An 18313-nucleotide genomic window follows, 5' to 3' on the forward strand; every position below is an offset into this window, starting at 1 on the left:
CTAACATCACATTTTCACATCACACACAATACCCACTATCATATACATACTACCACAATCACACAATCACAGCCCAACATCATCACAGTCATCAACAACAACGAAACTACCACTACTACTACTACTACTAATACTACTCATATCTATATAAGTAGTATATATGGCGAGTCAGGAATAGAATGTCTGGCAGCAGAAATTCGTGAAGTTCAAGGAGGAAAGAACGTGAACAGAAAGCGATTGGTATTGAAATGAAGGAACAGTGAATTGTGAGACGATTGATTGACATTTGCAAAGGAACAGTCAAGGTTCATTGATATTTTGCAAATTAAGTATTTACTGTTTTCCTCTCACATTTTACTAAGACATTCTGCAATTTTCACTTCAAATACATTGGATTGTCCCCACTCGTCTTCTTGTTCTTGTTCTTGTTGTTGTTGTTGTCGTTGTTGTTGTTCACCACACTACAACTATTACAATTACAACTACAAATACATCGAAAAAACAAAAACAGTACTACAACCACAAACAAAACCACAATCATCACGTCACACTCTCCACATTCTCACTCCGTCCCCTGTAACTTCCACACTTCATTTCATTCATGCATTCACAACACCGACCAGTCACAGTCACTTGCCTAGTCCCACTCACACACAACATCGTCTCCTCACTGTATCCAACTACTACTGTCATGTGTGCCGATTGCTTAACTCAGTGTGAAGTTGATTCAGCACGTGGGATGGCATGCAGACACATTGAGTGGACAAGTGTCAAACAGACAGGATGAAACACACTCTCCCTCACTGACTCATCGTCTGAACGTGTTACACTGCGTAGTTTGTGGAAGCCGACAGTGGTGGATGGATTGACACGGGGTGATGAGTGGTGAGTGGTTGTGTGGTTGATTGATTGAGTGTGTGAGTGAGTGTGTGATTGAGTGAGTGAGTGATTGAGTGATTGAGTGAGTGAGTGAGTGAGTGAGTATTATGTGTTGTGTAGTGTGTAATGTTGTCGTGAATAGCAGAGTGTATTTGCATGATGATGGTGAAATGGAATGTTGAAATTGATGAGTAAGTTTTGTGTAGTTCCAATCATTTTCCGTGTGGTCGAGTGGTCTAAGGCGTTGGATGGGGAACCACGTTTAGACGGTGCCGGTTCCAATCCCACCATCAACATACCTATTCACAACCACTAACATCACATTTTCACATCACACACAATACCCACTATCACATACATACTACCACAATCACACAATCACAGCCCAACATCATCACAGTCATCAACAACAACGAAACTACTACTACTGTGGTGTGAGCTACTGATATCAACATAAGTAGTATATATGGTGAGTAAGGAATAGAATATCTGACAGCAGAAGATTGAGAAGATCAAGAAGAGAAAGAACAGAAATAAAAAGCAATTTGTGTGAAAATCCAGGAACAATGAAACCTGAGGCAATTGAAGAACATTTTGCAAATAGTGTATCATAGCATGGTTTTTGTATTTTACCAAGTAACGTTGTAATTTGTGCTAAATGCATAGTTGATTGTCCTCACCTGTGTTCTCATTCATCATCATTTGGTGTCGCTGCCTCCAAGGATGAAGATCCCATGGCCGAAGGAATTTGGGGACGGAGACGTGATGAGCTTCCTGAGGGAGTTCGAAGCTGTGGCGGAGCTGGTGGGAGTGAAGGAGCCGAAGGCGAAGACGGTGGTGCTGGGGACGCTGCTGAGAGGCAGAGCGAAAGCTGTATATGACAGCCTGGACGGTGCGGGCGGTAAGACGACATGGGAGGCAGTCACGGAGAGGTTGATCGTGGAGTTTGATAGCCCAGTGGACAGAGAAGAAGCACTGCAGAAGTTCCGAGTGGCGAAGTTGCCGATCGATGGTGATCCGCTGGTGCTGGCCGTGGAGCTTACCAAGTTGCTGCGTCGCGCGCTGCCAAATCTGGATGAGGAGTCGGAGGCACAGTTGTTGGCGTCGCAGTTTATCGAGAACGTGCCAGTTGCCGTTTCCCAGCAGCTGAGACTGGTACACGCCGCGCAACCTATGGATATCAGTGAGCTTGCAAAGGTGACGCGACAGTTGATGACACGAACAGTAGCTCCGGTCGCGTGCGAAAGTCAAGAGATAAGCAGCATTGAGAAGAAGATTGAAGAACTGCAGCACGAGATTGCGGCATTACGAGTGATTCGTAAAAGGAATGATAAGTGTTTCGCATGTGGAGGGACAGGACACTGGAAGATAAACTGTCCAATACGACGAAAACGGAGATATTTTAGACGTTACGTGTTTCCTTCTTACTCTAGGGATCTGGGGGTTGTTGCATTAGTAGATAGAGGGGCAGTCTATGCAAGAGTGAACGTAAATGAACTAGATTTAGTGTGCCTAATCGATACAGGGGCAGCAGTTTCGTTAATAGGTAAAGAGCAATGTAAGAGATTCAAGCCGTGTAAAGTCGCAGTTCACACTATAGGAGGGCATACGTTAGAGGTATTAGGCGTGTCTAACAGTATCGTAAAAGTGGATGGTTCGGCGATATGTTTCCCGTTCGTGGTAACCGCAAACCTGTCGAGACCAATATTAGGAGCAGATTTCCTAAGAGAAGTAAAAGCCATAGTTGACCTAAGAAGCGGTAAGGTGGTCACGAAGTACGGTTCATTCCCAACACATGAAAGTAGCGAGGTGGCTGAGGTTAGAGTGGCAACAGCCGTTCCGACGAAGAAACCAAACATCACCGAGTTGTGCAAAAAGTATGCGAAGCTGTTCACTGGAGAAGGAGAACCGTACGGATTTTGCGACAAAGTAAAGCACGAAATCCCGATAAAGAACGATGGAGGAAGTATATTCACAACACATCGTGTCCCTGTGCACTTAGAGGCTGAAGTAAATCGACAGGTCCAAGAGATGCTGAAAGAAGGAATAATTGAGGAGGCGGACAGCCCATATAGCTCACCGGTACTCTTGGTAAAGAAACCGAATGGGAAATATAGATTTTGTGTTGATTTTAGAGAACTGAATAATATAACAGAACTAAAGCCGTGTGCAATGCCAACAGTAGTGGAAACATTAGATCGGCTGCAGAATGCCACAGTGTTTACAGTGTTGGATTTGCGGTCAGGTTATTGGCAGCTGCCTATAAAAGAGAGCGATCGAAGCAAAACAGCATTTACCATACGTGATAAACAATATCAATTTAGACGAATGCCGTTTGGATTGGCGGGTGCACCATTTACGTTCAGAAGATTAATGTCGCTACTGCTCAGGGATCTGGATAATGTCGAAGTGTATGGCGACGATGTAGTGGTATACAGCCAGACAGAAACAGATCATGTCAAGCATGTGGAAGCGGTCTTAAAGCGAATTGAAGAATTCGGACTTCGAATTAATAAGGACAAGTCACAGATGGCGAAAAGTAGCATCACGTTGTTGGGGCATAAAGTGGGAAATGGAGAAATAAAACCACTGCCGGAGAAAATTCTGACTATAAAGAACGTTGCAGTACCGAATTCGAAAAGGAAATTGAGACAGTTCCTGGGAAGGGCGGCGTTCTACAGTCGGTTCATCAAGAATTTCAACGAAATAGCAGCACCCCTTTATAAGTTGTTGAGTAACACTAAATTTTCGTGGACTGAAACCGCCCAACAAACGTTTAATCAAATCAAAAACGTGCTGGACGACCGCCAGATGACGCTAAGACTGCCCGAACTGGAGAAACCGTTTACAGTGACAACAGACGCAAGTGACCATGGTATAGGTGCCGTTTTAAGTCAGTCTAATAGAGTGGTGGAATACGCAAGTCGCGTTCTCACGCCTGCGGAACAGAAGTATTCAACGATCGAAAAGGAGTGTTTAGCGATTGTGTGGGCAGTAGACAAGTGGAGACCATATCTGTTAGGTAGACGATTTCACATCGAGACTGACCATAAACCTCTGCAGTGGCTACAAACAGCACGAGACCCACGTGGGAAGTTGGGGCGATGGATGATACGTCTGCAGGAGTATGACTTCAGTATCGGGCATGTTCCAGGGAAGGAAAATGTAATGGCGGACTACCTGTCAAGACCAGACATGGAAGCCGAGCTTCCATTGACAGCATACGCAGTGAACAGTATAGAGGGAGACCCACTAGAACTCGTCCGGCAACAGAAATCTGATCCTAAACTTCGAGAGGTAATCAGAGTGATAAGAGAGGGGGCAGATGTTGACAAACGAGCAATGGACAAGGAGGTAATAATGTTGCTTCGGCAAAAGGAAAGACTGAAAGTGAACACATATGGAGCTCTGGTCTGGCAGGATGATGACAAAAATTGGGTGGCTGTGATCCCGAAAGACTGGCGGCGTAAGATGATACACGAATGCCATCAGGTAGCGCACACAGGTATCGCAAGAACGACAGATTTACTACGGCAAAGTGCATACTGGCCAGGCATGAGAGACGATGTGGCCCAATATGTGTTGACATGCCAGCAGTGCCAATTAATGAAAAGCGATAGATACATGCAACCGCCATTGCAGTCGGTCCCAGTAACCGCAGTCGGTGATCTATGGTCGGTAGATGTGATGGGACCATTTCCACAGACGGATAGCGGCAACCGATACTTACTAGTAATGACGGAACATGCTACACGATGGGTCGACGCTGTACCGATTGCCGACCAGCGGGCGAAAACAGTGACCGAAGTAATAATCCGGCACATTGTAGCGGGTCATGGAGTACCGAAGATGATACTAACCGACCAGGGTCCCTGTTTTGAAAGTGACGAGTTTAAGGCCCGTTTAAAGCAGTTCGGCATCAAGAGGATACGAACTACACCGTATCACCCTCAGACGAACGGGCTTACGGAAAGAAACAACCGGACATTAAAGGAATGGTTAGCATCTAAAGGAGGGAATTGGGAGAAAGAGTTACCACTAATTTTGCTGGCGCATCGTGCCTCCATCCAAGGAACAACCAAGAAATCACCTTTCCTACTTATGTATGGTAGACAGCCACGACTTCCAATGCATAGTAAAACGTGGCCACAGCAGCAGAAGTGGACAGCAACAAGATTAAGGAAAGAGAGGACGGAGGCAATAAAGAACGTGAAAAAGAAACAAATATCAGACATCAAGAAGGCGGAACAGCAGAGAAGAGCGTGGAAGCCTTTTAGAGTGGGGGACCTGGTAAAGTGTAGAGAACGGAGAGCTAACACTGAAGGAGGACCAGGGTCAGGAAAGCTGATCCCGAAATGGGAGGGACCGTACATTATCACGGAGAGACGCGGCCCAGTTTACACGATCCGGAGAGAAGACAAGCAGAAGCGTGTAAATGCCAGTCAACTACAGAGATGGTTTCAAGAACATCATGAGCACGAGTCACGAACAGCACCAAAGGAGACAATGGTACGCCGATCAGAAAGATTGCGAGAACAGCTTATTAAAAGGGGGGACGAGTGTGGTGTGAGCTACTGATATCAACATAAGTAGTATATATGGTGAGTAAGGAATAGAATATCTGACAGCAGAAGATTGAGAAGATCAAGAAGAGAAGAACAGAAATAAAAAGCAATTTGTGTGAAAATCCAGGAACAATGAAGCCTGAGGCAATTGAAGAACATTTTGCAAATAGTGTATCATAGCATGGTTTTTGTATTTTACCAAGTAACGTTGTAATTTGTGCTAAATACATAGTTGGGTGTCCTCACCTGTGTTCTCATTCACAACACTACTAGAAACAAGACAATTTACATTATTGTTATTATTATCATCATAATTATTACTTTTATTATTATTATTATTATCATTATTATTTACCATATCGCTTATTCACTCCCTATTATTCTCAATCTGTGTACCCTTACTTTTCAACTTATGCAGCAGCTCGCCCATGGTGGAAACTCTGTTCTATCTAAACGATCTCTAGTCGCTATCTGGTCGAAAGTGAATGCTTCCACCGACTACGAATACTGAACCAGCCTTTCTGAAACCACGTATGCCGTTCAAGCTGGCTTCCTTCAACGTTCGCATACTAATGCAGATCAGACAACAGATGGGGCTGGCTTTGTCTTTAGAAAGTCTTAATGTTGATGTTTGTTGTCTATCCGAGACCCGTATTCAAGACTCTAGTGAAGTACCACAAATTCCCTCTCCATCTGTCGCCTCAAAAAGCTTGTTTCACGTGCGCTTATCCGGTGATCCTGTGGCACCCTCGTCTGGTATTGCTGGCGTTGGTGTCTCACTGAGCAGTAGAGCTGAGGCAGCACTAATCGATTGGATCCCCATTAACAGTCGGTTATGTGCTGTTAGATTAGAAAGTTCCATCAAAGTAAGAAGAAATCGGCGTGAGAAACGATGTCTTTTCGTCATCTCCGCCTATGCCCCGACAGATTGCAGCCCGGATGCAATCAAGGATGAGTTCTACTACCAGTTAACAGTTCTTCTCCAGAAAGCGCATTCGACAGACCTTTTCTAACACCAACCCTTCCGTGAGGGCAGCATCGCTGTTACGCTGGTTGTCTGAAGGAAACACCTCACTGCCGTCACACCTCTGTACAGTCGGCAGTACGACTTCGCCTTCGGACCTTGGGTTTGCTGCTTTTATTCTTACCGCTATTCAACCGACCTGTCTGTCATGGTAGGACCTTGAAGAACGATTGTTCCAGCCAGCATAGCTCGATTGCTTCATCACGATAGGCAAGCCCGACCACCACGTCAAGGTAGCAGCAATGGTCGGGAGGGGGGCCCTGTGGCGCAATGGATAACGCGCCTGACTACGGGTTATCGTCACTGAGTCCTAACACACGATGCCGAACCTCTGCATTACTAACATGGTGTTGCCACTAAATGTCAGCAATCCTTCCCAGACAACGATGATCGAACACAGACAGTCGTCCAACATCCTCAACTCGGATAGGCCAGGCTTCACAAGCATAGAGCAAAACTGCTCTCACGAACTTCTCAACTACTTCTATCTCCTCGCCATCCAGGGTGAGTACAGGATGAGAATCATGCCAGTCTTGTAGGAGTACTTTGCACTTCGAAGGTGCAAAGCACATACCGTACCTGCGGACACTGATTGCCAACTGATTAAGTGCGGATTACATGCCTTGGGCATTATCGCACAGTAAGACAATACCATCCACATACTCAAGGCCGAGAAGTCTTTCTCCAGGCAGAGGATCCACACCGCCATTACTTACATCCATCAGAGCTGTTTCCAGAATGTCATCTATGGCAAAGTTGAAAAGGAATGGTAAGATTAGGCCAACGAATTGACCGTCATCAACGGATTGATGTTAATAAATTGGTTGCAACTTCTGTTGCAAGTAAGTATCAAACCGAGCTAGTTTCTAGGTTAGCTACCATATTACCGAAAAGAATATATGAGCATTGGTTGCAACTGCATGACGCCATGAAAGTGGCGAGTAAAGTTGTCCGAACTTCTCATTCAAGTCTCCGGCTAGTACCATATGTTGTCTGATCTGCATTAGTATGCGAACGTTGAAGGAAGCCAGCTTGAACGGCATACGTGGTTTCAGAAAGGCTGGTTCAGTATTCGTAGTCGGTGGAAGCATTCACTTTCGACCAGACAGCGACTAGAGATCGTTTAGATAGAACAGAGTTTCCACCATGGGCGAGCTGCTGCATAAGTTGAAAAGTAAGGGTACACAGATTGAGAATAATAGGGAGTGAATAAGCGATATGGTAAATAATAATGATAATAATAATAATAATAAAAGTAATAATTATGATGATAATAATAACAATAATTTAAATTGTCTTGTTTCTAGTAGGAGCGAGAGTAATATTGTCAGTCAAATGTGTCATTTCATTTTCAGAACTTGATATAAAACAGAGAAAGCTTCCACTATTTTGATATGATGTTCACTATCTACCAAGTGAGAAAGGATGGTGCTGTTAATGGATTTGGTGACTCCTTTTCCCAACCACGCTGGTACATGTTCACGAATACGCAAGGATAAAGCCCTCTGAGTACGACCTATGTAACTAGCTCCACAGGAGCAGTTGAATTGGTATACACACCTGGAAGAGCCCATCTTTGGTAACTTATCCTTGATTAGTTGTGTAAGTACTGGTTTAGTTGAGAAAATTATGTGTAGCTTGGCGGCATGAAATGTTCTTCCAACAGATCTTTTCAGTCGGCGTGTTAGAATATCACCCACTATGTCACCTTTAAAGTCCAGTCTCAGATACAAGGTTTTTTACTCACTGTGTCACAATTTATTCTTTTTTCATTAATATTTTCTACTAGGTATTTTTTAACGAAATTATCTAGATAGCCATTATTTCGCAGTGTTTTTTTTAGTATATCTATTTCACTATCGACACTGTCCTCAGAACATAATAGCTTGATTCTGTGGCTGAGACATTTAACCAAATTTATTTTATATTGAGGAGTGAAGCTTTGGAAATGGGTATACTGACCCGTCCATGTATTTTTTTAAAATATATTTCGTTTTATGGAACCGTCTTTTCTCGAAAAAAGGACGTCAAGGAAAGCTATGCTATTGTCTTTCTCTTCCTCGCTGGTGAATTTAATAGCTGGGTGGACGTTACTGAAAAAGTTCAACATCTGCTTGTCAACAATTTCGTCACATACGATTAGTGTGTCATCTATGTATCGACAGTAGTAGTCTAGCTTACTTAGGATGTCTTTTAGCGGTCCGTTTTCTAGTTTGGCCAGAAAAATGTCAGCAAGGATCGGGCCTAGAGGTGATCCCAGTGCTACTTCATCTACTTGTCTGTAAAATTCATTGTTAAACTTAAAACAGATTTTCATAGTACATTTCGACAGAAGTTCTTTTATTTTACTTACTGGAATCCGTATCTCGATTTTCTTTTCTAGCACTTGTTCACATATGTAATCGATAATTTCAGCCAGCTGGATGTCAGTGAACAAGGATGCTATGTCTAATGATAGCGTGGTCTTACCATTTATATTCATATTTTTTTATTGAATCCACAAATTCTTTAACACTGTGTTTAACCAGTTCTTGGTGTAATGGTTCTAATAATTTCACTAACTATTCTTTGTACTTCTAGGACATAAGTCATATGAATCCTTTAAGTTTTGTAGAAGATCTTCGACGGCATATAATCTCTGTGCAATATTCCTTTCTAACTCAACAATATATTTTTGAAGAGATTCGATTTGACTAAGCGCATATCTTTTCAGTGATTTAATATTAGGTTTAATTTTATATCGACGTAAGGGTTTGCAATAGTCTTTGGGATATCGGTGTGTAACATTGCAATTACGGATAAAATCAAGATTGCTTTTCGCTTCTGTGAGTTTCGCACCATAATTCAGGAACTCATTGAGTCCCTTCAGTGCAACTGAGTGCTCACTGGATTTTAGCAGTTTAAAGATCCCCACTGAATATTCAAAAATGAACTTCAAAATTGTGTTGTTTGTAAATTAGAAAGGTCATTTAATAAAGGTCAAAATGATTTACAATAAAGTGTCCAGTCACAATCAGTATAATAGTATATGTCGTAACAGATGCAAACGTTCACCATTTTTAGCATATAACATTGTCAAATTAATTAATACATGCCTCATTTGGCCTTTGTAAAATATCATAAATATGGACTTATAACTGTAGAGGCTGATGATGAAGTTATTGGAAACAATTGTTCGCTAAAATATTGTTCATTTTTGAATACCCAATGGGGATCTTTAAACTGCTAACTGATAAAGATTGATCAATTTTATAAGGTTACTTTGTAAATTTTTGATATTTTGAGGTGACTAATAGTTGAACTTAGAAACTATGTTAATTTCGGTTGAAAATTTAGCCTTTCTATATTAGTACTCTCAGATTCTCCTATTTGTAAGTGCGACATTTACAAGTACATACATCACTTTTTTATGTCAGTATACTAAGTCGTCCGCGTGAAGTATTTGACAAGATTCAGCTAGTCTTCAAATCGAATATGTAATGAAAACTGATAGTCAGCTACATACTATGTATTTAAAGCTAGGACGAAAAGTGGACTGATTAACACATCACGTGAACTGATCTTATTCTTTTGAACTTGATACACACAAATATATCAAAAGATTAGTGATGGACTTTAAGAAACCAAGAGGTATTAATACTACATATGATCAAATCAACATGTAAAAATTGGCTTCATAGAAGTATTCTAAGTTTTAATGTCAGAACATTTGAGCTACATACTTACATCATCATTTGTTATTAGTTGTAGCTCCTACAACTACTCCCTCGTAAAAAAAACCCACCTTAAACAGAGTGAAAGGATTCAATCACCCCTTTCAATAGTTTTAGTTCGACAGTGCCGTGAGAGATGGGTGAAAAATTTAAAAATTTCCTTGCAAATTTGCTGTTGATAAGATCTCTGTTGCAAAGTAAGAACTAGTGGCATAGATTTGTTATCTGGAGAAAGACTTTGATCTTGAGTAGGGGGATGACATTACCTTACAGTAAGACGAAAAAATAATATGCAAGTAACGCTTAAACAGTTGGCAATCAGTGTCTATAAGTATGTCATGTATTTCGAACCTTATAAACGTAAAGTACTTTTGTAGAAGACAGGCGTTTTTTTACAAAAATAAAAAAACAATTCAGTACAAGTTAATAAATAAAGGCAAAAATATATACACAAAAAAATTTATCTTACCGAGGCATATTGAGAATAGTAAATATTTCATGCATGAGAATCAAAGCAAAAGCGAAAATAATGTAACCAATTAAACTTGTACTAAATCCTTCCATGTGAGTTGCATTAATCTATACATAAATTAAAATATTTATTAATAACTGACACTAATAAGTTGTGATTGGTTTTAACAGCAAAAAATGAAAAAAACGATTCACTTACAAAACGTTCCAAATTGAATCCCAACACAGTAAACTGACCCATATGATATGGACAAAAGGCTATAAATTAAATAGATAAATAAATGATGCAGTTAGTGAAAAGTAGGAGAAAAAATCAAGCGTAAACATATGAGGATATTAAAAAACCGGTAAAAAAATCAAGTTACATGATGATTTGTGATAAAAACAAAACAAAGAGTCATGAATTCAGTATATGTGAACCAATTACATTACTTAATGTTGGTGACATGAAAAATATTTTAGTTATACAAAGCTTGGCTAATAAATTTCATTAAAACTTAAACAAAAATTATCATCAATGAACGAATAGGATATGTGTCTGTGGACTTGTAATGCTTAGTTTTTCAGTGCTCAATATGTGTGCGGTATCAAACATTTTCCATTCATTTGATGGGTGTGTGCTACATGCAACAGGGTAATTTTCACTGGGAATTTCATTTCAGGTTCTAAATTCCCCTTTGTTTGCTTTTTTCATCCGGCGAATCGGGATGCGATACAACCGCCTGTTCGTAGAAGACACATGCAGATAGCTTCAGGTAGTTAAAATGAAGTCCTGAGTGGGAATTATGCTCTTATGTGCAACACTGACACACTAAATAAGTGGAAAAATGTTTGAAAATACTAGATATCGCACTTTTGTTGAACATTAAGAAAGAATGGTTATCCTCAAACATTAATGACCAAAAATGCAGTAAGTACAGTTGGGAATATTTAGATCAAATTCAAAAAGATGTAAAAGGTGATGTTACAACCACAGTTACATTTTATTTGATGAGGTGGGATATACAATAGACCTTTCATTTTCATTAAGAGAATAAATAACCTAGTTTTGAACGCAAGCTGACTACGCTACCTGTGTTAGACGTCTCATCAAGGTTAGAATACTGACGAGTTGGTTGCATTAATGACCTCAGCAGTAACAGTAATAATAGCACAAAATATTTCATTTTAATACGAAAGCGGCTAAACGAGCAGAAACAAGTAATTTTTTAAAATTGAGTTGTTTCAATCTTAAAGTTTTCGTCTATTCGTAATAGCGTATTGTTTATTGAGTGATATGACTCATAATCCCTCACGGTGGCACAGAAGAATCCACTGTCTTTTTTATAACATGGGTTTCAAAATTTCATATATTTTATTCCGAGAACTCATTCTTGGATTATATTGTCCGTGCCGAATGTTTTCTACTACTACTGATACTGTTACCACTTCTACTACACTGAAAATTGTCTTGATAATTACGTCTCGCTGTCCTGATTATCTGGCAACTTGCATTGAGTAATCATTAACTTTCTCAAACTTAGAGCATTACCAACTCCGACACTTTATTTAATCACTTATTTATCTACTAGTATACAAGTGTTGAAAAATAAATTCAGCATATTTCGTATTCAGCTCTTATTTACCACTGTGGCTCAATGAAATTAGCCTAAGTATAATATAAGGATTTAGGTGGAGTTTTGTTCTCTGAGCTGTATGGTTTGGTCGTGGAGCTTTGATTGTACTTCTGAACAACAGTACAAATTTCAGGTAGAAGTGAAGTGTTTAAATTCCTCCAAATATGACTCACCGCTTGTCCTGTAAACATCGATCTTGATTTGTTATTGTTGACTAATCAAGAACGAGGTCCACAGGGCGGGCTGTGAGTCATATCCGAACACTTCACTTCTACTTGGAGTTTGTGCCGATGATGTTGTTCAGAGGAATAATGGAAGCTCCACAACCAAACCATCCAGCACATAGAACAAAAATCCATCTAAATCCACCTCAGCTACAAATCTCCACCATCTCAACATAAGAATGAAAACGGGGAATTATTTTTTATCATTGTCAACTCATTAATGACAACATTATGTGAACTATTTAGTTACTATCATATATTTGACTAGAGATTCTCAGTAGTTACTTTATAACATGTATATAGAGAACATATAGTTGAATTCCACTTCCCATTACAAATTACGTTTTATTTGACATGCTCTGAGTATTTACAGTGTAGAAACCCAATAAGCGCACTTAACACCATTCTTTCCGTGTAGCTTTATTGTAAACACCAAGAATTGCTTGACATTAGATCTCAATCAACGAAAATCCAATTGATATACTACTACTAGGTAAAATATTAACGGTGCAAATACAAATTGGGTTTACTACAAACACCCTAAATTATACTTTTTATTTATTTTATTTTATTTAAACATATAAATATTGGTACAAACGGGTATCAGATACATATGCGCCCCACAAATCAAATGAGACTTGTGTGAAGGCTGTGATACTGCCCAGGTGCCCAAACTGAAACAGGTGGTTTTCTTAGGTGACCACACCCCGAGCCTTTGACCTAAAGGTCTGATCCACAAGGTAGTGGATCATCGTGAGGCGATGCATTCCCATGGTAGCCGGTGACCAACAATTGGTTCATACGCCATTCGTTCCATCAGGATACTGGAGCCTATGTGCACCATTGGTTTGGAATCAGGGTTTTCCAACTCCCCTAGGTAGACTTTCCGTGTCAACCAATCCGGTTAAAGCGCCGGACATTCGCTCTTCGTTCTCTCAATTTCGTAGACAACACCCCCGCCACGAGAAGGCAGTGAGTGAGACTTCCCTGGCAGAGGCTATATTACGCATGGCCATGTGAGAGTATTTCGAGAGGGAGAGCGGATTCTCCCCAGTCGCGGCCATACCACGGGACTTACCGAATATGACAATAAACAAAGTATTTAAAGCAATAAGCCACAAAACGTGTTCCAGAAAATTTAGAGATCCATCTAGACCCAATAAATGTTTCCAATTCATAGCTTCTGGTGCACCGTCTGCATCCGCTGGATCATTATTGGCTCTACCATCTTCGTCAGGAATATCCCCATCCAAATTAGCTCCTGTATTTTCCATATACCAAGCCAATTGTTGTGGATTATATGATGATCCACGATTTACAGTATCTGCCGATTCATGTGAAGATTCTAATGATTCTGAGATACCACTGTTAATCACCGGTTGTTGTTGATTTAGAGAGTAACACCTGATATGTTCAGGATTCACTAATTCTTGTTGAACAGTCTGATGAGGCTGTTCATCATTGTTTAATAATTCAGGTTCAACAGGATCTTCATTGCCTTCACCGAAAACTGCGGCTCCTAAACCACCACCATTGGCAACACCAAAAATATTGAAAATATCCGGAAATAAAGGTCGCCTACCATTGGCCCCAGCGGCAGGACGAGGAGGATCAGCACCACGAGCTTCTGAAATTCACAAGTAAATTCGAAATTGAAACACGGAAAAAATTTCCATTTAGATTTTTGACAAAATATGTGAACAAATATTGAATATCTAAGATTTTTTCCAAACGAATCTCTACACAGTTTTATAATTTTCAATTTTTTCAGTGGTTGTTCAGCTTGGATTATCTGATATACGTTTGAAATATAATTCCACATAAAACTTGTTTATTGAAGATTAAAAACTAGCTAATAATAACATGGTTTGTTTGTACTGAATGATGACTAGGTTAGAGTAAACCAATTCATTGTATTAAGCAAAATCACGTACCTCATTCGTAAAATATGAAAACAATACACTGAATACATCATTTGGACATCTTCCTTGAATTGTCTCCATCGTTCTCTCACTTCTGTCGTTACTCGGACTGCTTTTGCTTTTCCTTCTTCTCTTTACTTTCCTCTTCTGACTGTAAGTATTCTACTCCCGATTCCTGACACACACTACTTACATCTGTCCGTACAATAGTTCATAACATACAATGGTTTATTTCTCATTATAAGGTTGTTATGTTATGAAGAATTCTTGTATATATGCTTGTATACAACAGAAATTTTTCAAAATTACTGACTAGTTTTAATTATGGGAAATCCAGTCACGCAAAAATGCCTGCCATATAGATAATTTATTATCAGTATGGGGTTTATTAATGTACAAGTCAGTCAGTCAATGTAGAACTTTGTACGTATGTAAATCGGTTCAAGTTGCTATAATCCATTGGTGAGATGTTGTTGCACTGATAGCCTCTATACTGCGACTAAAATACTTTACCTTGGGTGAATATTTATCTTTAGTGTGGTAATTCAGTCAGTCATGGTTAACTTAAAGCCTAGCACAAATAAGCGTTAGCTCATTTCGCCAGAATACATTCACACAACGAGGTGAATAGTAAAAGAGATTGGAATAATCTGATAGCAATGACAATGAGAAAGACTAAACATTGAAAATATGGTTTTAAAAGACATGATGAAAAGGTACGTATGTAGGAAAATTAAGATTCAAAATAAAGAGGACAATGAAGAGTGAATGCATCTGCATCACTGAAACTGACTCTAAACCGTATCGTCCGTTTGTTTCTACAGATGATAGCTATAATGACGACTTCAACCAGGTAGTTTCAATCTACAAAAATGATTTAGACCAATAGACAGTGACTTAATGGACTGATGCCGATTCCTGATTTATGCACTCCTAATTTTCTTCTAACTTACTCCTACGTCAATTAACAAGTTGCATCAAAGTAGGCGATATTTAGGCATACGATGAAGATTCACAACTATATCAACCGACTTGGAATTTTTGCTTACTAACCTATGCCTAAACCCAGCTTTGGCCATTCATGCGTTCGACACTTTAAACGTAGATGTGAGATGATATCCATATTTATTGTCCTGCATGAGTTTTTCACATTATATAGCTAATTTTAGATTATAGTAATCCTTCAGTTTGTAATGAAGAGTGATTTTCGAAACTGACTATTTTCCTTAACTCTCTCTCTCTCTCTTCCAATCCACTTTGGATTCATAACACATAAAGTCGTTTGGTACAAAATTTTTACGTATTTTGAAAATACTGAATTGTTAAAGCACTTCGATGAGTATACACAAGCATCATAATAGTGCTAGATATGTTTCTAGAAAACCATGGTAGTGTAGCAGTGCAAGATTTCTATATTCTGGTTTAATAAAACAAATCCATCCTTAACCATTTTGAGAAGAATAATACTATATACAAAGATAAATTAAACTGAATTCCCTCTAAAGGATACAAAATACACAGTGAAAATACCTGCATGAACATCACGTTCTAACCATGCTGGTGTTCCCTGAAGAAGTTGTTCTCGCAATGAAACATAACCCAAAAATGCAGCCAATGCAAGGATTACAATAATGAAACCCTAGATGAATAAATTAAGTGAGATATTATACTACTGGAATTTATTGAGTATATATATATATATATACTCACTGAAGTCTATTACAAATCTGTTTATTTACTTATAGCAAGAAATGGAGAGGAAACTTAGTAGTAAGAAGGAATATTTCAAAAAATTCACCGCGTAAAACAAAAATGAAAATATTTCGAAGGATATAGAAAAGAAGGAATGTGATAAATATATCAATGGAAAAAGACAAGTTTGCATTAAACAACACTGTGACATATAATGTTAGTTAAGATTGACTTTATTCAGTTAGAAATTGTGTGGAGACAAAAAGTAAGAAAATGAAAGTGTATGTTCAACTCTTAAACCTGGTCGATAGATGTTTAAAGTTGGTCTAAGTAAAGGGGTTTAGAATCCTAGCTACAAACCAACAGTGTACATAGGCCCTGCGAAAACGAATGGTGTATGAACGCAGTTCATTGACTGATCATCATGGAGATGTATACTCATAATGTCTAACTCTTACGTCAATTAAATAAAATGAGAAGTGATTTCCGTTTGTTTCTCTTTGGATAGTATTACAGCCCTCAATCAGTAAATGATAATCACTAGTATAAAAACGAATACCATTTACACACTTGAAATGCGAAGCCTTGCAAATTACAATGACTAAAATTATCTTATAATACTTTATATGGTTTTTAGTCTCTTTTCCCTTTCATTTTTACACGACACATGTCTTTTAAATTAATTTCAATATTTAACGAATTCAACAGCTCTATTACGTTGAAAATCCTGATGCCTAAACGGTTTTAAACCAAAAAATGGTTGATTTATAAAAACTTGTATCAATCTTGATGAGTGGTACAGTTATTCTACGACTTACTGCCTTCTATGTCTGCACCTTCACGAGGACAAGGGATACCTGGTTTTAAATTTCGAAAGTCAAGTAATTAATGTTCTTAATGCTAGTAATGTACGGCAACTTCGTTCCTTGCCTGTAGATTCAATTATGTCAGGATACTTCGATATCAATATCTCTTTCACGATCGATTAAATGCCCGTCTATTTTCATCTTACATTTTCGAACTGAGCTCTACAACTTCCCGCTGAAATTATCATGAGCCTACTAAAAAGTTGACAAACGAGCACTCACATTAGAGTCTACATATGTGATTCAGAATCATAAATGTCTTTTTTTAACAGTAATAGGATCAGTATCCGCTCACCATTAGGTTTCTAAAAGTTGTCAGATCTTACGATCTATCCTTATTCCAAGAGTAGACGATGGTTAATAGACGGTTTTCTGAGTACAGAATTAGCAGACGGTCACCGTTATCAGTTCTACGAAACGGGACGCAGGAAGACCCACCTAAATTTCTTACAGTATGACGTGGACTACCCATTTGAATGTTAAAGTTGTCTGTTAAAAATACTACGATATATGGAAAACTATGAAATCAGAGAAAGATTAGCAACGGGAATAGATGATTAAGGAGCGTAGCAAAGGGTTTACTAGCAAACTAGATGAAAACAAGTACTGTTGAAGAGTGTAAGGAGCTAACACATATTGGCAATTCATATTCTAAAAGGAGATTTGATCTACCAGTTTTCCGAAGGTTGTATATCATCAATGTGGTTCAGAATCTACAGGAAGAAGTTTCTCTTTAGAGCTTTCTGTGAAATGTAATATAGCATCTACATCGATAAAAAGATTCCGGTCGTAATATACTCAGTGGCTTATTTGGCAGAAAATGTTCCAAAAGTCCTGGTTTCAAATCCCGTGTATGGGGTCATAAGTGCATACTACTGGAGAACCTCATACTAGGATGTAACAGTCGTCCAGTGCTTCCAGGTCTTCAATGGTGGTCCAACATTGATTGATTCGTGATTTCAATCAGAAAAGTTTTCTTTACCAGTCAATGTTTTTTTTATTCTTTTTAACTTATGAGCAGATATTATTCATTTAAAGACTATGAAAGATAACCAAGATATCTAAATTCCACTTATATCAACTGATTATGTTGGACACATAGAATTAGGGAGCTCTAGTTAACCAAATATATAAGTTTTTTTTAAAGGATACAACTTTCCAGATGATATTACATAAATAAATGTCAATTTTCATCGAATAACAAGTATCCATAATATTATATTTCAAAATTATAACTTAATTCTCATAAATCCTGACCATGTTTTTCATGACAGCCAAGTATTACCAATGTCAAATACATATAAATATATGTACAAGTTTGAATATTCAAATTTATGAAAA

The 18313-nt window shown here is 38.8% G+C and overlaps 1 protein-coding gene across 1 annotated transcript in view; it reads right to left on the reverse strand.

The window, feature by feature from the left end:
* Nucleotides 1–18313, reverse strand: part of Smp_164830 (putative ssm4 protein) — a gene marked incomplete at both ends in the record, with an annotated part of 41019 nt that overhangs the window by 5969 nt on the left and 16737 nt on the right. The window contains 5 exons of the mRNA XM_018799956.1: nt 10651–10760; nt 10852–10910; nt 13571–13934; nt 14075–14119; nt 15968–15995. Coding sequence (XP_018653817.1) covers nt 10651–10760; nt 10852–10910; nt 13571–13934; nt 14075–14119; nt 15968–15995 — 606 coding nt within the window. The remainder of the gene's footprint in view (nt 1–10650; nt 10761–10851; nt 10911–13570; nt 13935–14074; nt 14120–15967; nt 15996–18313) is intronic.

The sequence above is a fragment of the Schistosoma mansoni genome, chromosome W, assembly GCF_000237925.1.
Source record: "Schistosoma mansoni strain Puerto Rico chromosome W, complete genome".
Classification (NCBI taxonomy): domain Eukaryota; kingdom Metazoa; phylum Platyhelminthes; class Trematoda; order Strigeidida; family Schistosomatidae; genus Schistosoma; species Schistosoma mansoni.